The 23,599-nt window shown below is 37.7% G+C and overlaps 1 protein-coding gene across 1 annotated transcript in view; it reads left to right on the plus strand.

Annotated features, from left to right (window-relative positions):
• LOC149542947 (uncharacterized) overlaps nucleotides 1-23,136 on the plus strand; it is a 42,582-nt gene extending 19,446 nt beyond the window's left edge. The window contains exons 2-12 of the mRNA XM_089797883.1: nucleotides 16,266-16,451; nucleotides 16,697-16,808; nucleotides 16,884-16,929; nucleotides 17,417-17,469; nucleotides 17,659-17,711; nucleotides 17,890-18,042; nucleotides 18,209-18,540; nucleotides 18,677-20,652; nucleotides 20,838-22,536; nucleotides 22,701-22,763; nucleotides 22,876-23,136. Coding sequence (XP_089654009.1) covers nucleotides 16,266-16,451; nucleotides 16,697-16,808; nucleotides 16,884-16,929; nucleotides 17,417-17,469; nucleotides 17,659-17,711; nucleotides 17,890-18,042; nucleotides 18,209-18,540; nucleotides 18,677-20,652; nucleotides 20,838-22,536; nucleotides 22,701-22,763; nucleotides 22,876-22,940 — 4,738 coding nt within the window. The 3' untranslated portion in view covers nucleotides 22,941-23,136. The remainder of the gene's footprint in view (nucleotides 1-16,265; nucleotides 16,452-16,696; nucleotides 16,809-16,883; nucleotides 16,930-17,416; nucleotides 17,470-17,658; nucleotides 17,712-17,889; nucleotides 18,043-18,208; nucleotides 18,541-18,676; nucleotides 20,653-20,837; nucleotides 22,537-22,700; nucleotides 22,764-22,875) is intronic.
• Nucleotides 23,137-23,599: the final 463 nt, after the last annotated feature.

Consider the following 23,599-nt stretch of genomic DNA (forward strand, 5'->3'; position numbering starts at 1 on the left):
GCTTTGGAGGCTTTCTCATAAGAGAATGAGTTAGCTACATAAGGATATGAAGAATATTAGAAAGGGAATTGTAATTTTTGTCTAACAAGATGGGTCAAGAGATGGAAGCAAGGAAAGCGACAAAGAATGCAAGGAAGGTTGTAGAGCCTAAAAGCTACAGACCAAGCCTTAAAGGATAAGGAACATGAACTCTTTAGGTCCGAAAGACGCTAGGGCATTGAATGCACATCTCCATGAGATTAATGAGGAGAAACAAGAACTTCAAGATGAGCTTAACAATCTGTTAATGAGTAATGGAAATCTGGGAAGAGAATGAGAGATTGCAAGAAGAATTGAAAGTTGCAAATGATTTGTTGAAGAAGTTCAATGAAAGTTCTGCAAAGCTTGATGAATAGATCAAGAGCAAGAGGATGCATGGTGAGATACATGACTTGGGTTATTGATGAAGGCACAAGCCACAACCAAAATGAATGCAATAGGAAAAAGGGGAATATTATTATCAGTAAAATCTGCTACTACATTCAGTAGATGTAAATAGACTCAAAGACATGCCCTATGGGCTTACAATGGTCAGATCTTGGAGAAAAGTCCTCCTCACAGTGCCTTCTCTCAAACTCCACCAAGAACTGCCTTTACATTGCCAAAAATGTTCTTAAATAAACCCCAATTATGTTTAGGGTTAGGAATACATTCTAGAATATGCCATTTGGCATCCACCGCCAAAATAGAAGGTTCTAGAAATCACATTAGAAGCCGGTGTAAAATTAGAAGAATCCCAAAATGGTAGTCCAACTTCTAGAAGGCATAACTTTTGATCTGGGATTCTGATTGACGAATCGTTTACATTTCTGGAAAGCTCTCAAAGCGCTCTATAGCACTATGGACCAGCTTTGCTTGTCCCCCATTTTTCGGGCTCGTACGAGATCGTTTAGTGCCTCAAATCTGACTTAGAAGTGCTCTTAGGAGGTCTCTAGGCAACTTAAAACTGCAATAACTTTCAAACCATGAAGCCTTTTGACTTGTTTTTTTTTTGGAGTGTTTTAAATTACAAATATAATCATCCTTCCAACTTACACCCTCTAACTCATCAGAATTATGACTCAATTACAAAACAACCCATTTTTTGCATTGGCACGTATCCCAAGGTGCTCAAAAACTCTAACCCAGAAAACCAATAGTGAAATTATGAGAGTTGGAATCTTTATTTGACCCAAATGGGTAACTAGAAATGAAAACACTTTAAACAAAAACTAACACTAAGCATTTTTTTTTTTGGGTGATACAGGATTGCCCTTACACCATTGGATGCTCCTGCATCAAACACCCAGGGTAGATTGAAAAGTGACCCTGTCACTTTATAGCTAGTAGAGGGAAACCCAAATGGGCAACCTTTGTTGTAGATATCCAAGTTGAGTCTTCTATTGGTCGTCCTTTCCACTTCACCAGGTATTCTTCATACTGCCTATTTTTGGTACTTCGGCCCACACGACTATCCAGAATGCCTTCAATCTCTTCCTTCACCGAAGTAGGAATTGGACATGGCTCCAGCATCAACCCCTCATTTGCACCATCATCATGATATTCTATTAAGTCTGCCATATTGAAGATAGGAGAAATGTGAATCCCATCTGGCAACTCCACTTCATATGCATTTCCCAAGTCATGTTTCTTCAAAATTTTGTAGGGACCAAATTTCTTCAACTTCAACTTGTTATAGGTACCCATTGGAAATCATTCCTTCCTCAAGTATACCATAACCAGATCCCCTACTTGGAACTCCTTATGTCTCTTCTTTTGATTTGCCCTAGCCTTATACTGTTGGTTCATCTTGGTAATATGTGCATGTACCTCCTCATGTAGATTCTTGACATGTTTAGCAAATTCTTCTGCCTCAGCACTTGCCCTCTCCCCTAGCTCCATCTTTTTTAGCTTTGGTGCAGTCCTTGGACTATTCCCAGACACAATTTGAAATGGTGATCTACCAATACTCTTGTTTATAGAATTATTGTAAGCAAATTATGCTTGTGGTAGAGTCAAATCCCATCCCTTGGGCTTATCTCCCACTAAACACCTCAACAAATTGCCGAGACTTCTATTTACCACTTTTGTTTTTCCGTTAGTTTGCGGATGATGTGTAGAACTGAACTTCAATTCTCTTCTCAACTTCTTCCACAAAGTCTTCCAGAAATACCCCACAAATTTAGTATCTTTGTCAGAAACAATACTGTTTGGGAGACCATGTAGTCTCACCACTTCTCTAAAAAACAAATCTGCAATATATACTGCATCATGAGTCTTGTGGCATGGAATGAAATGCGCCATCTTGGAGAACCTATCAACCACCACAAATATTGAGTCATTACTCCTTTGTGTCCTCGGCAATCCAAGAACAAAATCCATACTTATGTCCTCCCAAGGCTTCAATGAAACAGGCAATGGCCGATAGAGTCCAGTATTGTGACTAAATTCTTTGGCTGCTTGACATACTTGACAACTCTGCACAAACTTCTTCACATCCTGTGACAATTGAGGCCAAAAATAATGTTCTCTAATAATGGCAATAGTCTTATCCTGACCAAAGTGTCCTGCCATTCCTCCACTGTGTTTCTCCTTAATCAAGTTCTCCCTCATAGAACTCCTTGGAATACATAATTGACTGCCCTTGAACAACATACCATCTTGAATCAAATAATCTAGCCACCTGGTCCTATCTAGAGTAACAGGTTCTTTACAAGCCTTCCATGCTTCAGCAAAATTAGGATCCTCAGAGTACAAATTCTTGAGTTCATCAAACCCAACCACTTCAACCTGCATTACTGTTAGTAATAATTGTCTCTTACTCAATGCATCTGCTATCCTATTAGATCTTCCACTTCTATGTTTCAACACAAATGTATAGCTTTGCATGAACTCTACCCATTTCAAATGTCTCTGAATCAATTTACCTTGGCTATTTAGGTACTGCAATGCCTAATGATCAATATACAAGACAAATTCTTTTGGCAATAAATGATGCCTTCATTTCTTTAAGGCTTGAACAATTGCGTAGAACTCTTGATCATAAACAAAATACTTCTTCTTTGCATCATTCAGTTTTTCACTAAAGTAGGCAATAGGCTTACCTTCTTGGCTCAATACAACCCAAATAGCACTGCTACTAGCATCGCAATCCCTTGAACACTTTATTGAAATCAGGAAGTGCCAACACAGGTTGCTCTGTCACCTTCTTCTTCAACAATTCAAAACTCCTTGCAGTTCTTGTAGTCCACTTGAACTCTTTTCTATCCCCCCTCATTATTTCAATCAGGGGTGCACATATGCCGTTGAAATTTCTAATGAACCTCCTGTAAAAACTAACCAGACCATGGAATGACCTCACTTTAGTAGCAGACCTTGGAGTAGGCCATTCTAGGATGGCCTTTACCTTCTCTGGATCTATTTTGAGACCCTCAGCTGATACGACAAACCCGAAATAGACTAACTCCTTTTTGACGAAGCTACACTTCTTCAAATTAATCAACAATTTCTCTTCCCTCAATCTTTCCAAGACACTACGAATGTGCAATAAATGTTCATCCAAAGACTTGCTGAAAATTAAAATATCATCCAGATAGACAATAACAAAATTTTCCAAGAATTTCTTTGGTGCCTCATTCATAAGCCGCATGAAGGTGCTTGGTGCATTGGTCAGTCCAAAGGGCATGACTAACCACTCATATAGACCCTTCTTGGTCTTGAATGCAGTCTTCCACTCATCTCCCTCTCGTATCCGTATCTGGTGATAGCCACTCTTGAGATCTATCTTTGTGAAGTTCTGAGCTGCACTCAAACAGCCATAAGATTATCCATTCTTGGCAAAGGGAACCGATACTTGATGGTTATTCTATTTATAGCTCGAGAGTCTGTACACATTCTCCACTCGCATCCTTCTTTGATGCTAGCATTGCAGGTACTGCACATGGACTCAGGCTCTTTCAAATCAAACCTTTCCTCAACAGCTCTTGAACTTGTCTGTTTAGCTCCTCAATTTCAGTAGGAGTCATCCTATGAGCAGCCTTGTTAGGCAAACTAGCTCCAGGGATTAAATCTATTTGATGACTGATTTTCCTTATTGGTAGCAACCCTTTTGGAACATTATCAAAGATGACATCTCCATACTCAATACACTTGAAACTTTAAGTGGAATTTCACTACTACCTTCCTTATCTTTTCTAGGAATCAAAGCATAACACATACGTTGATGTTTCATGCCATCCAAAAATTTTCTTCCATCAACAAAACATACCCTAGCACTACTGCATACCTTTTCACCTTCCTTTATCAAGGGCTTCAGTTTGTGGCGAACTCCATCCTTTGTCAGAGAGTATGTATTTGCATGACCATCATGTACAACATCCCTATCAAACTGCCACGGCCTTCCTAATAATAAATGGCAGACATCTATTGGAATGATGTCATAGAGAACCTCATCATGGTAACTCCCAATCTTGAACTTCACCAGACATTGTTCACTAACCAGGACCTTATGATCATCCTTCACCCAAGCAATTCAATAGGGTTGGGGGTGTTTCTCCCTCTTGAGCTTTAGCTTTGAGACCATCTCTTCTGACACCAAGTTGTCAGTGCTTCCACCATCAACAATCACATCACAACATTTACCCTCGCACTTGCACCTGGTACGAAACAAACTCCTCCTTTGTCCAGGTTCAGTCTCACCGCTTAGTAAAACCCTTTCATTTACTAGAACCTCTCCCCTTTTTGCATCCTCTGAATGTGATGACTGCGCATCCTCATCCACGTGAGCAACCTTTGCTTGACCATCAGCTCTCCTATCTGTCCTTCCTTGGCATTGAGGGCATTCAAAGGCACGATGACCTTCTTCATTGCAATGAAAACAGGTACTATGGAAGCGTCCTCTTCCTGAACCTTGTCCACGTCCTCTACTTCTTCCTCTTTGATCTCCAAAATTTTTGATCACGGGAGCGGTTGAAACCCTCGTTCCTCTAGTTTCGGCTAGTACCCACATCTTCATTTTTCCTTTGATTCTCATTTCGGCCTCCAAATGACCTGCCACCACCTCTTCCTCCTTGATCACTCCCTCTTTGCCTTCCATCAAACCTTTTGTTTAGCTTCTCCTCAACTCGTAGGGCAAACTGGTACGCCTCTTCAATGCTAGTCATTCTAACCAGACTTCACTCCTCCTGAATGCTAGGTCTGAAACCACTAAGGTAACAGGCAACCTTCTCCTTGTTTGCTTCTGCATGTCCTGCCCTAATAAGAACTCGATTTCCTCTGTATATTCTTGGACAGATTTTACTGCTTGCTTTAACCCTTGCATTTTTTTGAACAAATCAAGCTCGTAATCAACAAGAATGAACTGCTTCTTTAGTTTGTCCACCATGCGATCCCATCTTGCGATTTTCTCCTTTCCTCTTCTATTTCTTTCTAGTTGAATCTCTTGCCACTAGATTTTGGCATGGCCTTTCATTTTGGCCTTCACAAACTTAACCCTATCTGGGTCCCCGATATCTTCATACTCAAAAATATTCCTCTAGTTCATTGATCCAGTCAATCAACTCATCCGGGTTTAGACTTCCCAAAAGCATACCCACGTCAATTTTAGGTCTTTTTCCAAGCTTAGCAATGACCCTAAAAAGCCTCTCCTCTGCCTGGTTTAGGACTTCTCCTTCTCCTTCTCCTTCCCCTTCTGGCCCAATATTTCCTTCTTCATTTTCTTCCTCACTTTCATCGCCTATGGCAACATTCATCCCTCTATGAATCTCCTCCTGCAATGCTTGGACTTGTCTCTGGAGGGCTCTAACCTCAGGAGTAACAACTCTGGCCCTTCCACCACGTTCCCTTCGTGGAGGCATCTTCTTGTCTCAAACCCACAACCACACAATCTTGGTGCAAACTACCTCACAGTCGGCGCTCTGTCTACACACTTAGGAAAACCTGCTCTGATACCACTTGATGAAGGCACAACCACAACCAAAACGAATGCAACAGGAAAAGGGAAATATTATTATCAGTAAAATTTGTTACTACATTCAATACATGTAAACAAACTCAAATACATACCCTACGAGCTTACAATGGTCAGATCCTGGAGAAAAGTCCTCCTCATAGTACCTTCTCTCAAACTCCACCAAGAACTACCTTTACATTGCTAGAAATGTTCTTAAATAAACCCCAATTAGGTTTAGGGTTAGGAATACATTTTAGAATATGCCATTTGGCATCCACCGCCAAAACAAGAGGTTCTAGAAATCATGTTAGAAACCGGTGTAAAATTAGAAGAATCCAAAAATGGTAGTCCAACTTCCGGGAGGCATAACTTTTGATTCGGGACTCTGACTGACAAACCAATTACATTTTCGGAAAGCTCTCACAGCACTCTAGAGCCCTATTGACAGCTTCGCTCGTCCCCCATTTTTCAGTCCCATACGAGATCGTTTAGTGCCTCAAATTTGACTCGAAAGTGCTCTTAGGAGGTCTCTAGGCAACTTAAAACTGCAATAACTTTCAAACCGTAAAGCCTTTTCACCTGATTTTTTTTTGGAGTGTTTTAAATTACAAATATTATCATCTCTCCAACTTACACCCTCTAACCCATCATAATTATGGCTCAATTACAAAACAACCCATTATCTGCATTGGCACGTTTCCCAAGGTGCTCAAAAACTCTCACCTAGAAAACCAATAGTGGAACTATGAGAATTGGAATCTTTATTTGACCCAAATGGATATCCATAAATGAAAACACTTTAAATAGAAACTAACACTAAGCATATTTTTTTTTGGGTGATACAAGATTGCCCTTACACCATTGGATGCTCCTGCATCAGTTATACTAGTTATGAAGTTGGAGAGTCTTTCAGAGCCCAAAAGGCCAATCAAGATGCCAAGTCTCCACCAAAGGTGAACAAGAAAAGTCTTGGTAAGAGAATTTATAAACCTATTCATTTCAATTTTCATAAAGTGGGACTTACTGGCAAATTTATGTAGGAATAGACCTTGTACTCCTAAATCTTCAATTTTTCATGAGATGGGTCATACTGCTAGGGTTCGCAGAAATAGACCTAGTGTGTTTAAAGGTTATCGTTACAATTGCAACAAATTTAGACATATAGCTAATGAGTGCAGGACTAGGATAAACAATCAAGGATCATTTGTGAAAGAATAGAATTAGAATTGGTGGAATGTAACATTTTCCCATCGCCTCAGCTATGGTCACATGGCCACTAGCTGTAGATTGAGAACACATAGAGGTAATGTTGGATCTTGGAGAGCTAGTGGCACGACATGTTTCCTTTGTAGATCAAGGAACAAGCAACAAAACCAACCGGTGAACAAGGTGAATGATCAGAAAGGAAAGTTGATTGCAATTGTTGAAGAGACTAGAAAGCAACGAGTCGAGTATGGGTAAAGAAGGATGAGATCAAGCCATCAGAAGGATCCGCATCTCCATCAGGTGTGAAGAATTCATCAACAATTGCAGGTTGAGGGGGAACAAGTACTGTCAAATCAATCTCCATACCCCCTAGAGATATGTGCGGTAAGATATATCTTCATTTTTAGATGCATAATGATGAATTGTGATATGATGTGAAGTTTGGTTCCATTATATGAAGTTTTACCCAATTGGTAATAAGGTTTGTTGTGTTAAGCGGTGCATAGCTATGCTCAACCGATGATGCATTGAATGCTAGTTTGTCAGAGTGGTTTAAAGGTGTTTTGAGCTTCATTTGTCACTTACACATTTGAAGAGCAGTCCAAAAGCTACAAAAGTCATCATTTGAGCGATTGAAGGTGATCTAAGCCACTGGGGAGGCATTTATTGGTGTTTTGGTGAAGAATTGCACACTGTACTCAAGTCTACCCGACAAGAACCCTAGTTTCAAAATTATAAAGGTATTTATCGGATCTTGAACTTTTTTCCTATTACTGTAATCATGGCTACACTTGTTTTTATTGATGTAATTGAGATACCTTGATCATAGTTCAAGAAACATCCGTTTTAGTTGATTGAGGTTGGTCGAGCAAGTGCCTTATTGAGTGTGCCTAATGGAGTCATGCACATTGAGGATGTGAGAGCTTACATCCACTACTAACAAGAGAATCTAGGTGCAACAATAATTTTTGATCAATATAAGGAGTTGTGATGATAATTTAGTGTTGAAGGGTGAACAAAAAGTTATTGTTGACAAGGGTTTCACGAATGCAGTATATTTCCCAAAGGATTTCAAGGATGAACAAGTAAGATATGTCTTGAGCTGTGTTCATGATTAGTTTATGTGGTTGGACCATCCCTACAAGATTACCAAGGAGGCTATTTAAGTTGATCAAATCTAGATGGGACAAAAGGGCAATGGCAGTGAATGACATTGTCGATCTTTTAGCAAAGTTTGCTTCTATAGTGGTTAAATATAAGGTCTATCATTTAAGTAGAATGGACAACATTTCGGCAACAACAATTCTTACTACCTACCGGATGGTGAAAGAGAATAAAGAGTATGATCTTTGCGAGTTTATGTGAGAACTATTCAATCTGGATACAAAGAAGATTAATGAGGACAAAAGACAACCCTTAGAGTTAGATACTCATGGGTTTGTTTTTTTACTTTCAAAATTTCTTTCTCAGTATAGGTAGTATGGCATGGTCAAAGGACACACCAATAATGGTCCAAATAAAGAACTGCATTAGAATGCTTGGGAACAATTTTACTAATTATGTTTGGGGCTACTTTAAGAGTTTCCAAAAAGATATGCATCAGGGAGAGAATTTCATCAATTGTTTTTAGGACTACAAAGACACTACTATTTGTTTCGTGGTAGATACTGACACTTGTTAGATGGAAGTAGTAGAGCCTAAAACTTCACGTGTAATGTCGATGGGCTATGAAGTTGAAGTAGATTTGTTGATAGCCTTTGTAGAAGATCTATAGTCAAAACCAAAAGACCAAAGTGTTCCTAGATTGGAACCTTTGATGAGTAGGGTAGAAAAGTGTTTATTCAATTGCACCAATCGTTTATAGGGAAGAAAATAAAGAAGGAAGTCGAGCAATTTGCATTGAAGAAAGGATTTAGAAAATAAAATATTGAAAAGGCCAGAACAAATATGAAGCAAAACAAGCTACCACATCTACTGCTGTCGTAATAGAAGATGAAGTTGAAGTTATATCTTCAACAATTGGTAAAGCTCAAACCAACAAACAAAGGAGGAGAAAATCACACCACATGAGAAGTTGCTAGTAAGAACAAGAAGGCTGATAAACTTGAGCCATCCAAAGGAAAGAAGACAACTGAATTGGTGAAGACAACCATAATGAGGAAGAAAGAGAAGGCACAAAGAGAAAAGGATGATGATCATAGTGAAGGAGGTATTGAATCAGATGAAGGCCACTAGAAAGAAATCTAAGGTAGTCGGTGCACCTACTATGAAGACCGACAAGCCCAATATGAGTAAGTTTATTGCTGTTGATAAATAAAAGAAATGGGTTATCTTACTAGATGTGAATAAGTATAGTTCAGAGAGGATGAGAAAATACAAATTGATGATGCCGAAGTTTTAAATATGAGTAAGTCGACTAAAGCTTTGATTGAACTACAAGGTCATATACCTACATCATTGTATAGCTAGATGGAAGTCTGCACTGAAACAAGATAAGGAACTCTTTGATTATCTCTTATTGCAACTTCAACTGGAGTTGTCATTAGAAGAGATTAAGGAAATTCTTGGCAAGACTAGACCGACCTTGTAGACTATGTAAAGGTTTGACAAGATCATTAAATGGAGAGACTGTAATGACCCTGCTCAAATCTGATCTCAAAATGCTGATAAAGGCTCAAGGAATTTCATCAAACACTTTGCATACAAGGGTCATATGACATATAAATTTCAGTTTGCTCTAATAACTTATAACAGCACTTTTGATTGCAAGTATTGCTTTGAAGTTCACTTCTAAATAATTCTATCAACACCTAAGATGCTTATGCAAGTCTTTTATATCCTTTCTATGCATAATAATGAATTCTAACATCAAACTAACCACCTACAGCCAAGTGACTTTTCGTAATACAATTGGCATACATCCTCATACAATATTCAAATGATCATTACAATAATATATAACTCCCAAAGGATGACATTTAATTTGTAATGCTATCTTTCCTATAATGATGACAAGGAAAAGATGCCAAGAGTCTTGGCTTACATCCGCAAGAATAATGCTTAAATCTGATACAAACTTTCACCTACAGCCATACCTTCTAATATGCATCTAAATGATATGAAAAATGCATGAAATATCCAAAGAAACTTGTAGCCTAGTGGCACCTTGAGTCCCCAATGAAGAGGCAAGCAATTTAATAGTTCTCTTCCAATTTGGTATACAACAGCACCAAATTTGCATCCACAAAATCAAAATAGTATTATGAGAATTCAGTTTGCAAAATCCATCATCAATCAGTGATGATTCAAATTGCTAAGAGAGGAATCAGTCCTCAAACCCTAGCCATTTCTCACAGCCAAGAAACTTTATAAATTTTCATCAAATGAACAATGGATATCTTAGAATGAGCTCTCAAGTCCCTTTTTATTCTTTCTTGTGAGAGCTCAAACACAATTCTTACCAATGTGGGATAAAAAGATATACTTTTCTTTTTAATAATTCATTTACTCCAATACTTTAAATTAATACCTGGGCTTAGGCTTCCATGAATTAATTAAATAAATGACCTCTTCCCATGATGACTCAATCCTCAACTTAAGTGAAATTATAAAGTTAAATTATAACTTTATAATAAGCCATTTAATGATTTAATAATAATTTGGCCACCAAAATAATAATAACTCCCAAAGTACTTATCCTTTTAATATGTTGTCTGAAATAGGAGTCACACCTATTATTTCCCCATGTGACCAAATGCACTTTCCAAAAATAGAAAGGGTCCTTCTCGATCAATATTAGACTTACTATAAATAGTGAACATGGCAAAACTATAGCAAATGAAGTCCGAATGATGCCAAACGAAAGCCAAACCATAGGATATTGAATCCTAAAGTAGATGCCCACTGAAAGAGATCCTCTGTCCATCCTCATTAGCCTACGAGGGTCACATGATAGGCTAATCCCAAGAGCCTAAAAAAATGGGGACATTACAGAGATCCAATTTGTCCAAGATGAGACAAAAGACATCTTGAAGGAGTTTTTAGGATTGGCAAAACCAGAGAAAGATGAAGTTCAAGTGGTTGATGATGAATTGGAATTGGAAGATCCAAAGGTAACAAGCCACAAATAATGATATTGATATCCCAAATACTCTAGAGGAACCAATTAAAGTACCATAAATAACCGAAATTCATCAGGTAATGGAAGAATTGATGGTTGATAATGTTTTAGTGAATGCACCAACTGGTGAGGAACAATATGTATTTGTAGAAGTGTACTGGAAGTGATGAGCAAAAGGATGTGCTTGCATATATTGATGATGTGCAAAGTGAAGGTGAACAAGAGAAGCAAGAGCAAGTAGAGATAGGTATTGCAGACAAGGAAACGGATCATGACATCATATTGCAAACCTTATCTACACTAAAGAAGAGTGTTGATTACTGGTCATTCAAGGGCCCATTGATGTAAATATTTTGAGCCCAAGTGAGTTAATGGAGATTACCACATCTTTGTAATCTAAGACCAAGAAGCAAATGATAAAGAATCAGAAGAAAGAGGCTCAAGTTTTCCTATCAGCTAGGGATGTACTTTCAGATTTGATGTTAGAAGTGGATTGTGATGCATGTGCAACACCCATTGCGTAATTGGACACTTGGCCATTGCAGCTAGTGAACAAATGGAAAGCCTAAAGGATGCTGTAATGTATAAAGTTCAAAAGGAGTATGAGAAGAATTTTTTTGAAAAATTGGTTTAGTCAATAGCCTTAGACCAAGTCACACTAATAGTGAAGGTGAAGCAAGTGAAGGAGGGACTCTAGGATGGTGGTAAAGTACTCGCCACTATGTGATTTTTTAAAGTTTGTACAAGATCTTGAGCAAATGAAAGAAGAGCTCAAGAATTTAGTAGCAAGTTTTGATCCAATAACTCATTCAACTACAAATTTTGGAGTTTGTGTAGGGATTGTAAGTCATAAGTTGAAGACCTACAATAGTGAGCAGGAGAAGTGGATAGCAACATTACTAGAGTTGTAGAGCAACCTGATTCCCAAGATAGAATTGTTGCAAAAAGGACTCGAGGAAGTGGAGGTAGTTCTTGCCTTACCTTCTTGCCTTACCACATATGTATCAAGTAGACGCATTAGAGGAATTAGCATTTTCAAGAAGTTAGATAGTCACAGTGGGAAATCTATTGAAGACCTAGGAGAATGATCTTCAGGTATTGAAGACAAATTTTGCAAATGTTTTCAAGAGGATATAATTGTATACCAATAAACAATTTTGACATTTTTGATATTACCTTTGTCATTGTTGTCAAAGGGGGAGTGGCTAAGATGATGTGAAAATTTTGTAAGGGGGAGTAGTAGTTCCTGTAAGCATTAATAGGGGGAGTCAGTATTCAGATTGTTAGAGGTCAGAGATCAATGAAGGGGGAGTTACATTTTGATGATCGGTTAATTTTTGGACACTTGGTCAAAATTTTCACTAACTGTTGCTATCAATGCTAAAGGGGGAGATTGTTGGCATAATGATGATGTGCAATGAGGTTTTTGTGTTGGATTGCATGGAGGATCATTATGGTGTTGTCACTACTAGCAACACAGTGTTCTACAAATGACAGATCGACTATACTGGTAGAGGAATGGATCAAAGTTCAAATAACTGGAATCATGAAGTGTTCAATGTACTGGTGAGTGGATAACCAATTATAGGTTTTGTGATGTGCGATGAAGAATTTTGATGTTTCAAAGTGTGCGATTGCTATGGAAGTATTGTCAGAGCTATATTAGTCTATATTCTGAATCGCATCAACCAGAGTGAAGTAAACGACGAAGATCTAATGAGTTAAACAAGTCATAGTGTGAAGAACAGAGTAACCGACAAAGTTAGTTGTGATGAATCAACAATCTAGTAATGTTAAAGTCAAAGGATGGATTAGTTGCCTAGTAAATTGTGTAGGGCCGACATTGTGGCACATAATTCAAGGCATTGGCACTCACTCATGAAATTTAAATTGCTTGTTAAGCTGACTCATGGTAAACTATTTTAGGGTTTTTCCATTGTCTTAAAACAATTATAAAATGAGATAGAAAAAATTGAATTGCGACAATTGTTAGTGTGATTATTGATGTTGCAATGATAGTTCAGATGTGCAATAGTGTGTTAGAAGCAATTTAGACTCCAGATAAGAGCATTGACCAAAGCTACATTGGAGCTATCATGCTTTGAGTGCAAATAGTAGATCACTCTTCACTTGTTGATTCTAACAGATTGGCAAGCAATATCTCTTAACCGGGTCACTCCTAGCAAGGTGAGGAGGATCCTAACAGGTCTGGAGCACAAATCCTCTAACAAGGTGACTCTCAAAAGGAGTTTGAAATCCCTTAACTGGTTTGATCCTAACAAATCTTTGTAATAGCTCTTAATTGGGTGGATGTAATTGCTGCTAATAGGGCAAACTTATTACTGTAGTAGTGAGATTTGTGGGTACTAATTTTCACAATTGCTTTTCCCTTTGACCAATGGTTTCCACATGAAAAATATTGGTTTCTCGTTGTCTCTTTTGTGGATGCTTGATTTACTTTACTCCTATGTTATAGTTTTCATTGCATGGTTGGTATTGTGGAAGATAATAGTTAAAGGATTTGAATTTGTGGTTGTACTGATTCACCCCCTTAGAGTCATCTAGCGTTAACATTTTATGGACTATTTTGTATTGTCGAGGAATAATTTTTTTGCCTTTTTTGCCAATTGCTTTAAAATAGACAAATTTCATGTCAATTTACAGGTTCTTTGTTTCTAGGCACAATAACGAGGTATATTTTGCCCACAAACGCTCCAAATAGCATGTGATTTCTTAATGCCTAATAGTAAAACCCTTCAAATCTTTGTAGATTTGACTTGCTCTATTTGAATTAGTCTTAAAAAAAGACATGTAAATTTCTAAAATGGGAGAAAAGTTAATATGGAAGCTTCATCTGTGGTGATTGAGTATTGCTCGTGCCACTTGTTTTCAGATTAGAACCACCGTTGCTGAGATATGGGGATTTACATGGATAACAAGTTGTTATAGATAAGTGTTTTTTAGAAGAATTTGGACTCCAAAACATTTACAGCGTGAACATTTTGGAACAATATAGTATATGCTCATGACAAGAAGGTAGGCAATGAATGCTCTTGCATAGGCTCTTACAATCATGTTTGATGGGCCACTTGTTCTTTGAAGTTTCATGGCTTTAATCTCCTCTCAAGCTTTTTGTAGTCATCTAATCTGCATTGAATTGAATTAGGAAGTCCATTGATTCACATCTTTGACTTATCATATTCAAATTTATGTCTTCTTCGATGCATAACAAATTCTAAATGTATGTATTTTTTTGGTAGGGTTACCCTTGGTGTTGAAACAACTATTAGGCTTTTGGGGTTCAATATTATGCTTGACCATAGTGGAGATTGATTATGTTATGTTCAGTTTCAACAAGGATTTGATGGAATAGATCCAAATGATAGGTATTGCATAAAGTCTTCCAAAAATAGGTTATGCATAAGTTGTGGCAAGAGTGTGTTAATGATCTACATGTTAAAATATCTGGTGGGGATCTGTTTAGAAACTTTTTATTAGTAATTTTATATTCATTTAAAATTATTTGTTAGATTTTGTATTAGTCAGTCTTTATTTTTCAAATTTTGCAATCAATGTGTTGTTTTCCCCACATTAAAAGTATTTAATCACCCTCTAATCAAAATAAGATTGAAGATGTTGAGCACCACCACTAATGCACCCTGAACTGTTTGGTAGCACTACTATATTTGAAAATATATATTGGATCTTGTGAATGGGACTACAGCAAGTCCTTTTGATGCTGATGGGACCTCATAGGAGACAACAAAATATAAATGGAAAACAACTTTGTTTGGTTTTGACTTTTAGATGCATGCCTAGAGTATGTTGATTTCTCAAATACCTTGAAGCAATTATTGCATTAGCACAGTGCTTTGCTTGGATCAGAAGCATCAAGTTTGAAGACATGCCTAATTTTTTAATTTGGGTTAAAAATTCTTCTACTTTGAAGAGAAATTAGCTGTGCAAGGATGGAATTTTTTACTACTATTGCAAGAAAAAAGGGACACATCATTGTGAACTATATTCAACATGCCAACAATCTCCTTGATGACAAGCTTAATATACATAAGCCATTGTTTGTGGAGAATGGTGACGAGTATCTTATTGAAATAGTCATTGAAGACTTCCACACAAGAACAATGGGGAGCCATTCATTTTTGAATAAAATAGGAAATTTGTATCTGTGATCTGATGTGTTCCTTTCTAATTACAATGGCTAGTTGTTTGTCAGTATTTGTGTGCAATGCGAGAAGAATTTTGATTCTTGAAACCATTTATGTTGTGGCTTAGAGCAATGCCAGAATGGGTATAAAGCCGCAGAAGAGTTAATGCAGGCTGCAGAATAGGTGAAATTGAATTGTGGCTGCAAGAAGAATATGCAAGGCAAAAAATGTAAAGGCGAAATCCCACATGGTTATATGCATAATTGAGCCTGGCCGTTTTAGAGTTAGATTATCTGGGACTAGACAGTTAGCTAGTTAGGAGAGGGGTCCAGGCCTGCAGACTGGATTGTGTTGAGCCTAGAACTTCATTGTCAAATCAGGGCAAGGTTGTCCTATCATCTGTAATCATATCTCTTCATACTGATAAAATAATACTTTTCATTATGTTGTGCTGTGTCTTATTCTGCTATGCTGGTGAGTGATTGTATAGGGCTGGATGGTTGGGCGTCCCTTTGTTGGGACACCCAGGCATGCCGCATTAGCCAACATGTGTATTTTAGTGTCTAGGTTTTCGGTATTATTGAACATGGCTAACTAGACCCTTTTGATGTTGTTTGCCTTTGGAATTATTCAATATTAAGAAAGGGGATAACTTGCCCTTACAAATCAGTAATAACTAGAAACAAGAGCTTGTTCTAATCTTCCATATCTTATTACATAATTACATATCTTAGTCAAAGAGGCACACATTATCTTATTAATTTTTGAATAATAACAATTTTTTTGGTTGTGTTGACCTATCTGTTAGATGCGAGCTTGTTATTTCAGCTGAAGGTGAAACAGAGAAGCTGGCATCTGGGTTACTCAAACCATTTCTCACACACCTAAAGACAGCTGAAGAGCAAATTGCCAAGGGTGGCTATTCAATTAGACTGGAACCACCAGGTGCATCAAATCAACATGCAACCTGGTTTACAAAAGGCACCATTGAGAGGTATGTTTTGTCAAATATTGTGTCATTCTATGAAACAATATTAGGCTATTCTGCCAAGTGAGTTTTAGATTAAATTGGACAAATTTTAGCCCTGACAGAGCTATTATTATTTTACAAAACAGACACCTTTAATACCTTGATCAACAGTATGATCCAAGTCACATGTAATCACAAAGCACTTGTTTCTGGATGCCTCCTATATTGTAAAGCTATTGTCACAACTGTCGGTTGTTTTCTGCTGACAGGTTTGTTCGGTTTGTCAGTACTCCAGAGGTTCTTGAGAGGGTTGATACAATAGAGACAGAAATAATACAGATTGAAGAAGCCATTGCTATTCAGTGCAGTGATGCTTTTGTGGTAAGTGGTCAAAAGTTATCACAGCTAAAGAAAATTATATTTTAATAATATCTAACTTGATGCTTGCTTTGGCAGACTGAAGAGCAGACTCTTAAATCTATCCCTTCTCAACAGAAAGAAGGTATTTGTGTGATTTTAATCATACAGTAATATTTTTAAAACTACGTTGTTAACTTGTTTATTTTTGAATAAAAGACATTCTTTCTCTACTCTAGATTGTATACTTCAAAATATGTGACTCTTCAGTTCAAATGTTTGGAACAAACCATTTTATTCAATACAAATATAATATGCAAGTGGCTTTTTTTTTGAATGCTCACAATCAGATCGTTCCTTGGTGTGAAAGAATCAATGTGCAGCGTGTTCCAGCATCATATATTTTTTGGGTCTTTGATCCCAAATTTTGACTTATGCTGTCAATGTGTTGCTGAATTGTTTTATCAATTTATAGTATGAGTTTCTAGCATAAGGAGATCTGTTTCCAAAAGGCAAATACATGGTTTTCATGATGCTTTGTCACTCTATTAACAAATAATTACACATTATCTAGCATTTGATTATGTTTACACAGTTTATGGATCCTGATTACTTTGCAATTCTTGATGCAGAAAGCAGACCTATTCTTGATGAAGACTCAGAAAGTGCTATTGTTCCTTATAAGGTATGTTTATAGAAAATGTTTTGAACTTGACTATGTAGCTGTCAACAATTTTAAATGTGGACAAGATCACTACGTCAACAATTTAAAGTTGTTCTAAGGACTTCTAGTTATCTTGCAATGAGCCAATAAACTTAACTCAGAATATACATTCAGTGTTTCTCATTATGATTTGTATTTATGTTCTTTCAGTCAAGAAGACATTCAGTTGATGGGATTGAGCCAGCACATGGAGCAAATTCAAAGTTATTTTTCTTATCCTTTTATTTAAATTATTAATATTTAGACTGCTATTAACATTCTAGTCAAGCTGTTCTAATTGCATTTATCATGATTGACAGTAAAAAACTTTCATTTCTAATGGTGCACTATTTGCGTTTTAGAAGGCCTTTTAGTGTAACATATTCATCCCACTTGTCTCAGAGCATGCTTGCTTAGGGTCTTGGAGACACGGAAAGTTGTGTTGCAGAAAGAACAAGGAATGGCCTTTGCACGAGCTACGGCTGCTGGGTTTGATATGGAGCATATGCAAGATTTATGTTCCTTTGCAGATTGCTTTGGGGCTTTTCGTCTTCGGTAATATTTTTTAGTTTGGAATGATAATAATAGCTAATAAAGAATATTTAAATGTCTGAATTGATTTCTTTGAATTTCCACAATAATATACTACCAGAGTTCTTACATCCCTTTGGCACTTTGGTGGTAACAACTTAGGAGTTTTGGCTGATTTCTTTTGAAACAGAGAAGCCTGCATAAAATTCACAAACTTATGGAAGAAAAAGCAAGAAACTGGGCTTTGGTTGGAAGAAATGGACTTAGAAACCATGGAGACCTCTTCAACTCGGTCAGAGATGGCTCTTATGAATGCTTCTGGGATCACATTGACTAGTGAATCTGTTATTGTTCAGCATCGAAAACCAAAGGAATTTTCTGATGGATGGTCTGATGTTCCAAGTGAAGTTGGCAATTTGAAAGTTTCTTCTCATGATGATATGACCATCCATGGAAAATCAAATGTAGCTGAAGGTTTGACAGATGCCAATGGGGAGAGCATGGGCTTGAATCATAGCAGAGGTATGTTTTTCGGTATTTCTTTTCCCAAGGATTCATGCTAAGGTTATGTATGAGTTTGTTGTTTCAAACTCTTAAGTAATGGATTCTGCTGGTGTAATTTCTGATGGCAAATGTTCAATGTTGTTTTCATCCCCAGAGAACAAGTTATCTCTAGAAGGTCAGGTATCTCCAGTACTGGCTGGAAACAATGACTTTGCTCAAGGCCATTTCCAACAGCCTCTGATGCCAGTATGGCCAGGCCAGGCCCCACAACACATACAGAATTTTCTATCTTATGGTGTTGGACCTCAGCCTACCATGCAAGGGCTTCCTGGGTTTCATATGCAAGGTACACCTTATTATCATGGTAATCCTCCAAATCCTCCCTTTTATCAGGGAGTATATCCTCAATCAGATAATTATCAAGGTTTAGGGATGCCTCCCCAACATTTACAACCCCGCTGGCCTCTATATGCTGAAGATCCTAGGTTTGGTACAGCTCAAATGACAGAATCACCTGCCATGACTGGAATATCATCAGATATGAAACATCATGCAATTAATGACAGGGACACAAATAGAAAATCAGAAACTTCAGATACAGGAAGTCCAAAATCTCTTTCAAAGTCACCGGAATTTGTAGGCCAGGATAGTGATTCTGACCCAGAGAGAGAATATATGCCCAGTCAAGAATTAAATAGACATCTGCACCGAAGGTCCAAATCTCCTCACAGAAGATCCTCCTCTCCACATAGGAAGATACAGATTGGGCGTGCTGGAAACAAGCGATCTAGCATGGTGGTTATTCGCAATATCAATTATATTACATCAAAAAGATCTGATCAAACAGGCAGAGAGGACATTTCAGAAAATTCCAACTCAGATATGGATAGTAATGGTGAAGATGATCTTAAGAACCAAGCTGAAGATGTTCAGTTATGCGTCCATGATGTGATTGGCCTTTTTGAGAAGAAGGGCAAGGAATCTGCAGAATCTTTGACAAAAAAGTTAGGCTCTAGGCATTCTGCAGATAGTCAGAATTCCAGGAATAATAAAGGTAATACTACAAGAAATGATCCTGCTACAGAAACTGACCAAAAAGATGATGACAATGAGGGTTGGAGTGTCTTCCAGAAATATCTTTTAAGGGATGATGAATCATCTCAGAACAATGTTGATAATTTAGACCAAGGTGGTAAGCCAAAGGCTGCAAATGTGGAAGACATGATTGTGACTCACAGAGATGATCTAGTTTCAGAGGGCTGGGAAGCAAACAATGTGATTTGTCTTGAGCAAGAGTTGGTTTCCAAGAAGAAAGATCAGGATCTGGCTAAAGATTCATTAATTTTACCCGAACGGGATGGTGAAGATACTCTATTGGATGGTCGGGGAATTGGTGAGAGCGAGGGATCCCCAATTCCTAAAAACTCAATAACTTATGATGATATATTCATTTCTGGAGAAGTGGGGCAAACAACTTCAGATGTTGTCAACTCAGATCCATTTGCTAGTGGAGAATATAAGTATACAACCAATCAGCAGAATGATTATCTACATACAGACAAGAGTTATGAGCAAGGTATAGGGGATGATTCTTTCATGGTCTCTACTAGATCTATTCCACAGTATCAACCTGGTAATGAGTGGAGGACAATCTTGAATATTGACTCTGAACTCTCAGCAGATAAAGAGGAGGAAAATTCTTCTCATGGTATCCAGTGTAAGCAACATGAAATTACTGATGATTTTGAGCGTGATGAGCTATACATTATGCCAGAGCGCATATCTGAAAGGGACTCCTTAGGTGTACTGTGGGATCCGGCTATGGACTATGAGATGCAGGCTAATGTGGCTGATAAGGTAGAGCCTCATTCTGGCCGTGCTGGCGTACTGGATGAGATCGAATCTCCTGAAGACAAGACAAACTCTAAAATGAAGGACCATCCAAAAACAAAGAAGTCAGAAAAGGATCTGCAATTAAAAGCCATGAAGGAGGTATTGGAGAAAAGAAAAGCAGAAATGGCTGCTAGAAACCCACGACTAGGAAAACCAAATCCGTTAGCTGAAGCACAAATGCGTGCAGAGAAGTTGCGGGTGTTCAAAGCTAACTTACAGAAAACCAAGAAGGAGATGGTGCTTTTCTTTTATCCTTAGCTACCTTTTATCTGTTGATCACTTGGAAAAAAATAAAATTGACCTTAAATTCAAGTAATTGTAATGAAAAATTGATTCTTATTATTAGTTAGTTCCTTGTCATAATTTTGCATGCATTGTAGCTTTTGTAACATCCTGACTTGTTGAATAATGTATCATTGCAGGAAGAGAGAGAAAGAAACCGGCTTGAACAATTAAAGATGCAAAGACAAAAGAGGATTGCAGCTAGACGAAGTACCAGTCCAACTTCATCTTCATCAACTTCACAAGCCATGAAGCCACAACTTAAGACCGGCCACGCTACTACATTATTGTCTCCTATTTCACAAAAAGGACGAACATCCAGAGACCTGAGTCCTGGGGGTTCTTTTCCCAGTCCATCTGGTTCTAGGTATATTACCAGGTCCTCAAGTGAAATAACAAATGATGTGATGTCCCGCAAGAAAAACCCACCAAGCCGCACAAAACCGACTGGAACTAGTCTTAGTAGATCTGTGCCATCCTTGACTGAGCTTAAGAAGGAACAGGAAGGGACATATCCAGCTAGTAGAAGATTATCTGCTACTAAGAAGAGTACTGATAAAATTGTTTCCTCTAAGAATGGAAAAGAAGGTAGCATAAGACCTAATGGTACAATGACACATGCAACTGCACCTGCATTAGACAACCTTGATCATAAGAAACGTCATTTGGCTGCAACAAGGAAAAACGTTTTTACGGGAAGTGAATCAAAGGACAAGTTATTGAAGGGTTATTCAGAGATGGATACGAGCTTGCAGAAGTCTGCAAAGCACACCAGTGTGCTGGCTTCTCAGAAAGGAAAAGGAAGTATCAAGGCTGCTGATGTTGGAAATATGAAGTCAAAGAGGAATTTGGAAACTAATAAATCAAGTACAGATGATCGCGAAGCTGCACTACAAGATGAAAAATGTCCACAATCTGATGAGCTGAGTAGCCTCACGGTTAGAGAAGAAGTTTTCATTGAACCTAAAAACCAAGAAAATGGATATATTTCAGACAAATCCAAAATGAAAGCGGGGCTTGGTGCTGGGTGCATTCCTATCAGTGTTCCAGCTTCAACTAACGCTGGGGATATTTCTAGTCAGGGCCAATTTGAGTCACTTTCAGAGTCTTGCCATGGCACAGAGTCTGAAGCAGTTCTCATTAAAACCCCAGTATCTTTAGTTGAAGAAAAGGAGATTGAAAAGGTTTGTCAAGGAGAATCAGTTCCTTCTAGTTCATATGATATGCTCAACACTCATTCTGTGGAATCTGATCTAAGAGAGGATGAAAAAAATGTCGTGCAAGGCTCATCATCAATAATTCAAAGAAGTAACACAAATGAAACATATCAAGCTCCTTTAGCACGTATGACATCCTTTGAGGACACTTCTTACAATAAATTTAGTCAATATGATGCTCCTTTAGCCCCTGAAACAATATCTGGACCTCCTGGAGTCTTCATTCCCAGGGATCCTGTTTCTGAAAATAATAGTCCGCTTGATTCCAGTTCAGATTTTCTAAATTCAAGTTCACTATCACAGAATATGTCTAATATTCCACAGATTACCTCATCAGCAGCTAACTGTGTAAGTGTGGATGCTTCTCATTCCCGTCAAAAGGGGAGCAGTGGAGAAAAGCCCAAGGATGGTTCTAAAGGATTCAAAAGACTCCTGAAGTTTGGTAGGAAAGGGCATAATAGCTCAACACCTATCAGTTATGCAGATACAAATCAGGTGAGAGAGATGGGAAGTAGAATATCTGAAGATCATGGGGGCAGACTTGAGGCAACTATAGATTCTGCCACCACTATGAGCCAGCCATCAAGGGGGGCAACCTCAGATAATGGCATTTCCAGCCAAGGTAGACTGGTTGCTTAATTTTTCAGGAATGAAAATCTAGATGACTTGACTTTTTATTTGCCAAGAGTTTTTGCAATAACTTATTCTATTATTACTAATATGCTTTACCTCTGCTACTGCTAATCTAACAAGCCATTTTTTTTTGCTGGATTTCAAATGCTGTAGCACATTCTCTTGGAAGCCTTATTTCCCATGATGATAATAGTTCTGCGACCTATACACACAAAGGTAAAGGGGAGATTTTCCTAAACATGAAGTATGCTTTATTACTTTTGTAATTTTTTCCTAATTTGTTGAAAGATGTTGCATTATGTAATAATTTTATATTCTGACTCTACAGCATCACGCTCTTTCTTTTCACTTTCAAATTTACGGAGCAAGGGAAGTGAGACAAAATCTAGATGAAGTTTGTGGTACAAAAGGGAGATTCAAATGTTGGCAATTGCTGATAGTTGTTTCAACTGGATGGTACAAATAAATTTTCTTTGTGAGTATAGGCTCTTTGTTGAATGTTAATATGTATTTTCATCTAGTTGTATTTCTGGTCCCACTGTATATATATATTACAATTTTTCAGAAATTCAGTGACGATTCTGTATAATTCCATGAGTGTCTAAATTTAAAGCCTGTTAAGTTGTTCGTTTTGTATTGGATCAGATGCTTTTGGTAGGCTGGCTACATATGCTTTTAACATTTCGTTGAGCTATATGATAATGTGTATACATAAATTGTAATGTTGGAAAGCATATTTCTAGTTGGCATTTGTTTGAATCAGTTCTTGAGCAGTGAGAATGTTGATGTTGGCTGCTTAATTACAACCTTGTATATCTCTGTTTTTTATGGCCTATTCTGTCTTTGGGCTCATGGTCTGGTCTGGAATTTATTTAGGAAGATATTATGTGTTCACGCTTGTTTTAATACCAAGTTTCTTGTGTTATTTGATGTTTGTTCAATAAAATGAGATCAGGAATATGAAGTGCGAGACAAGCACCTTCATATGGTGGGCCCTATAAGATCAGAAGTTACAAAGACTATCCCATTTTCTCTTCGCTTCTGAATCAGCA

This window comes from Cupressus sempervirens, chromosome 8 (assembly GCF_028749045.1).
Source record: "Cupressus sempervirens isolate cs-2001-9-10 chromosome 8, ASM2874904v1, whole genome shotgun sequence".
NCBI classification, from domain to species: domain Eukaryota; kingdom Viridiplantae; phylum Streptophyta; class Pinopsida; order Cupressales; family Cupressaceae; genus Cupressus; species Cupressus sempervirens.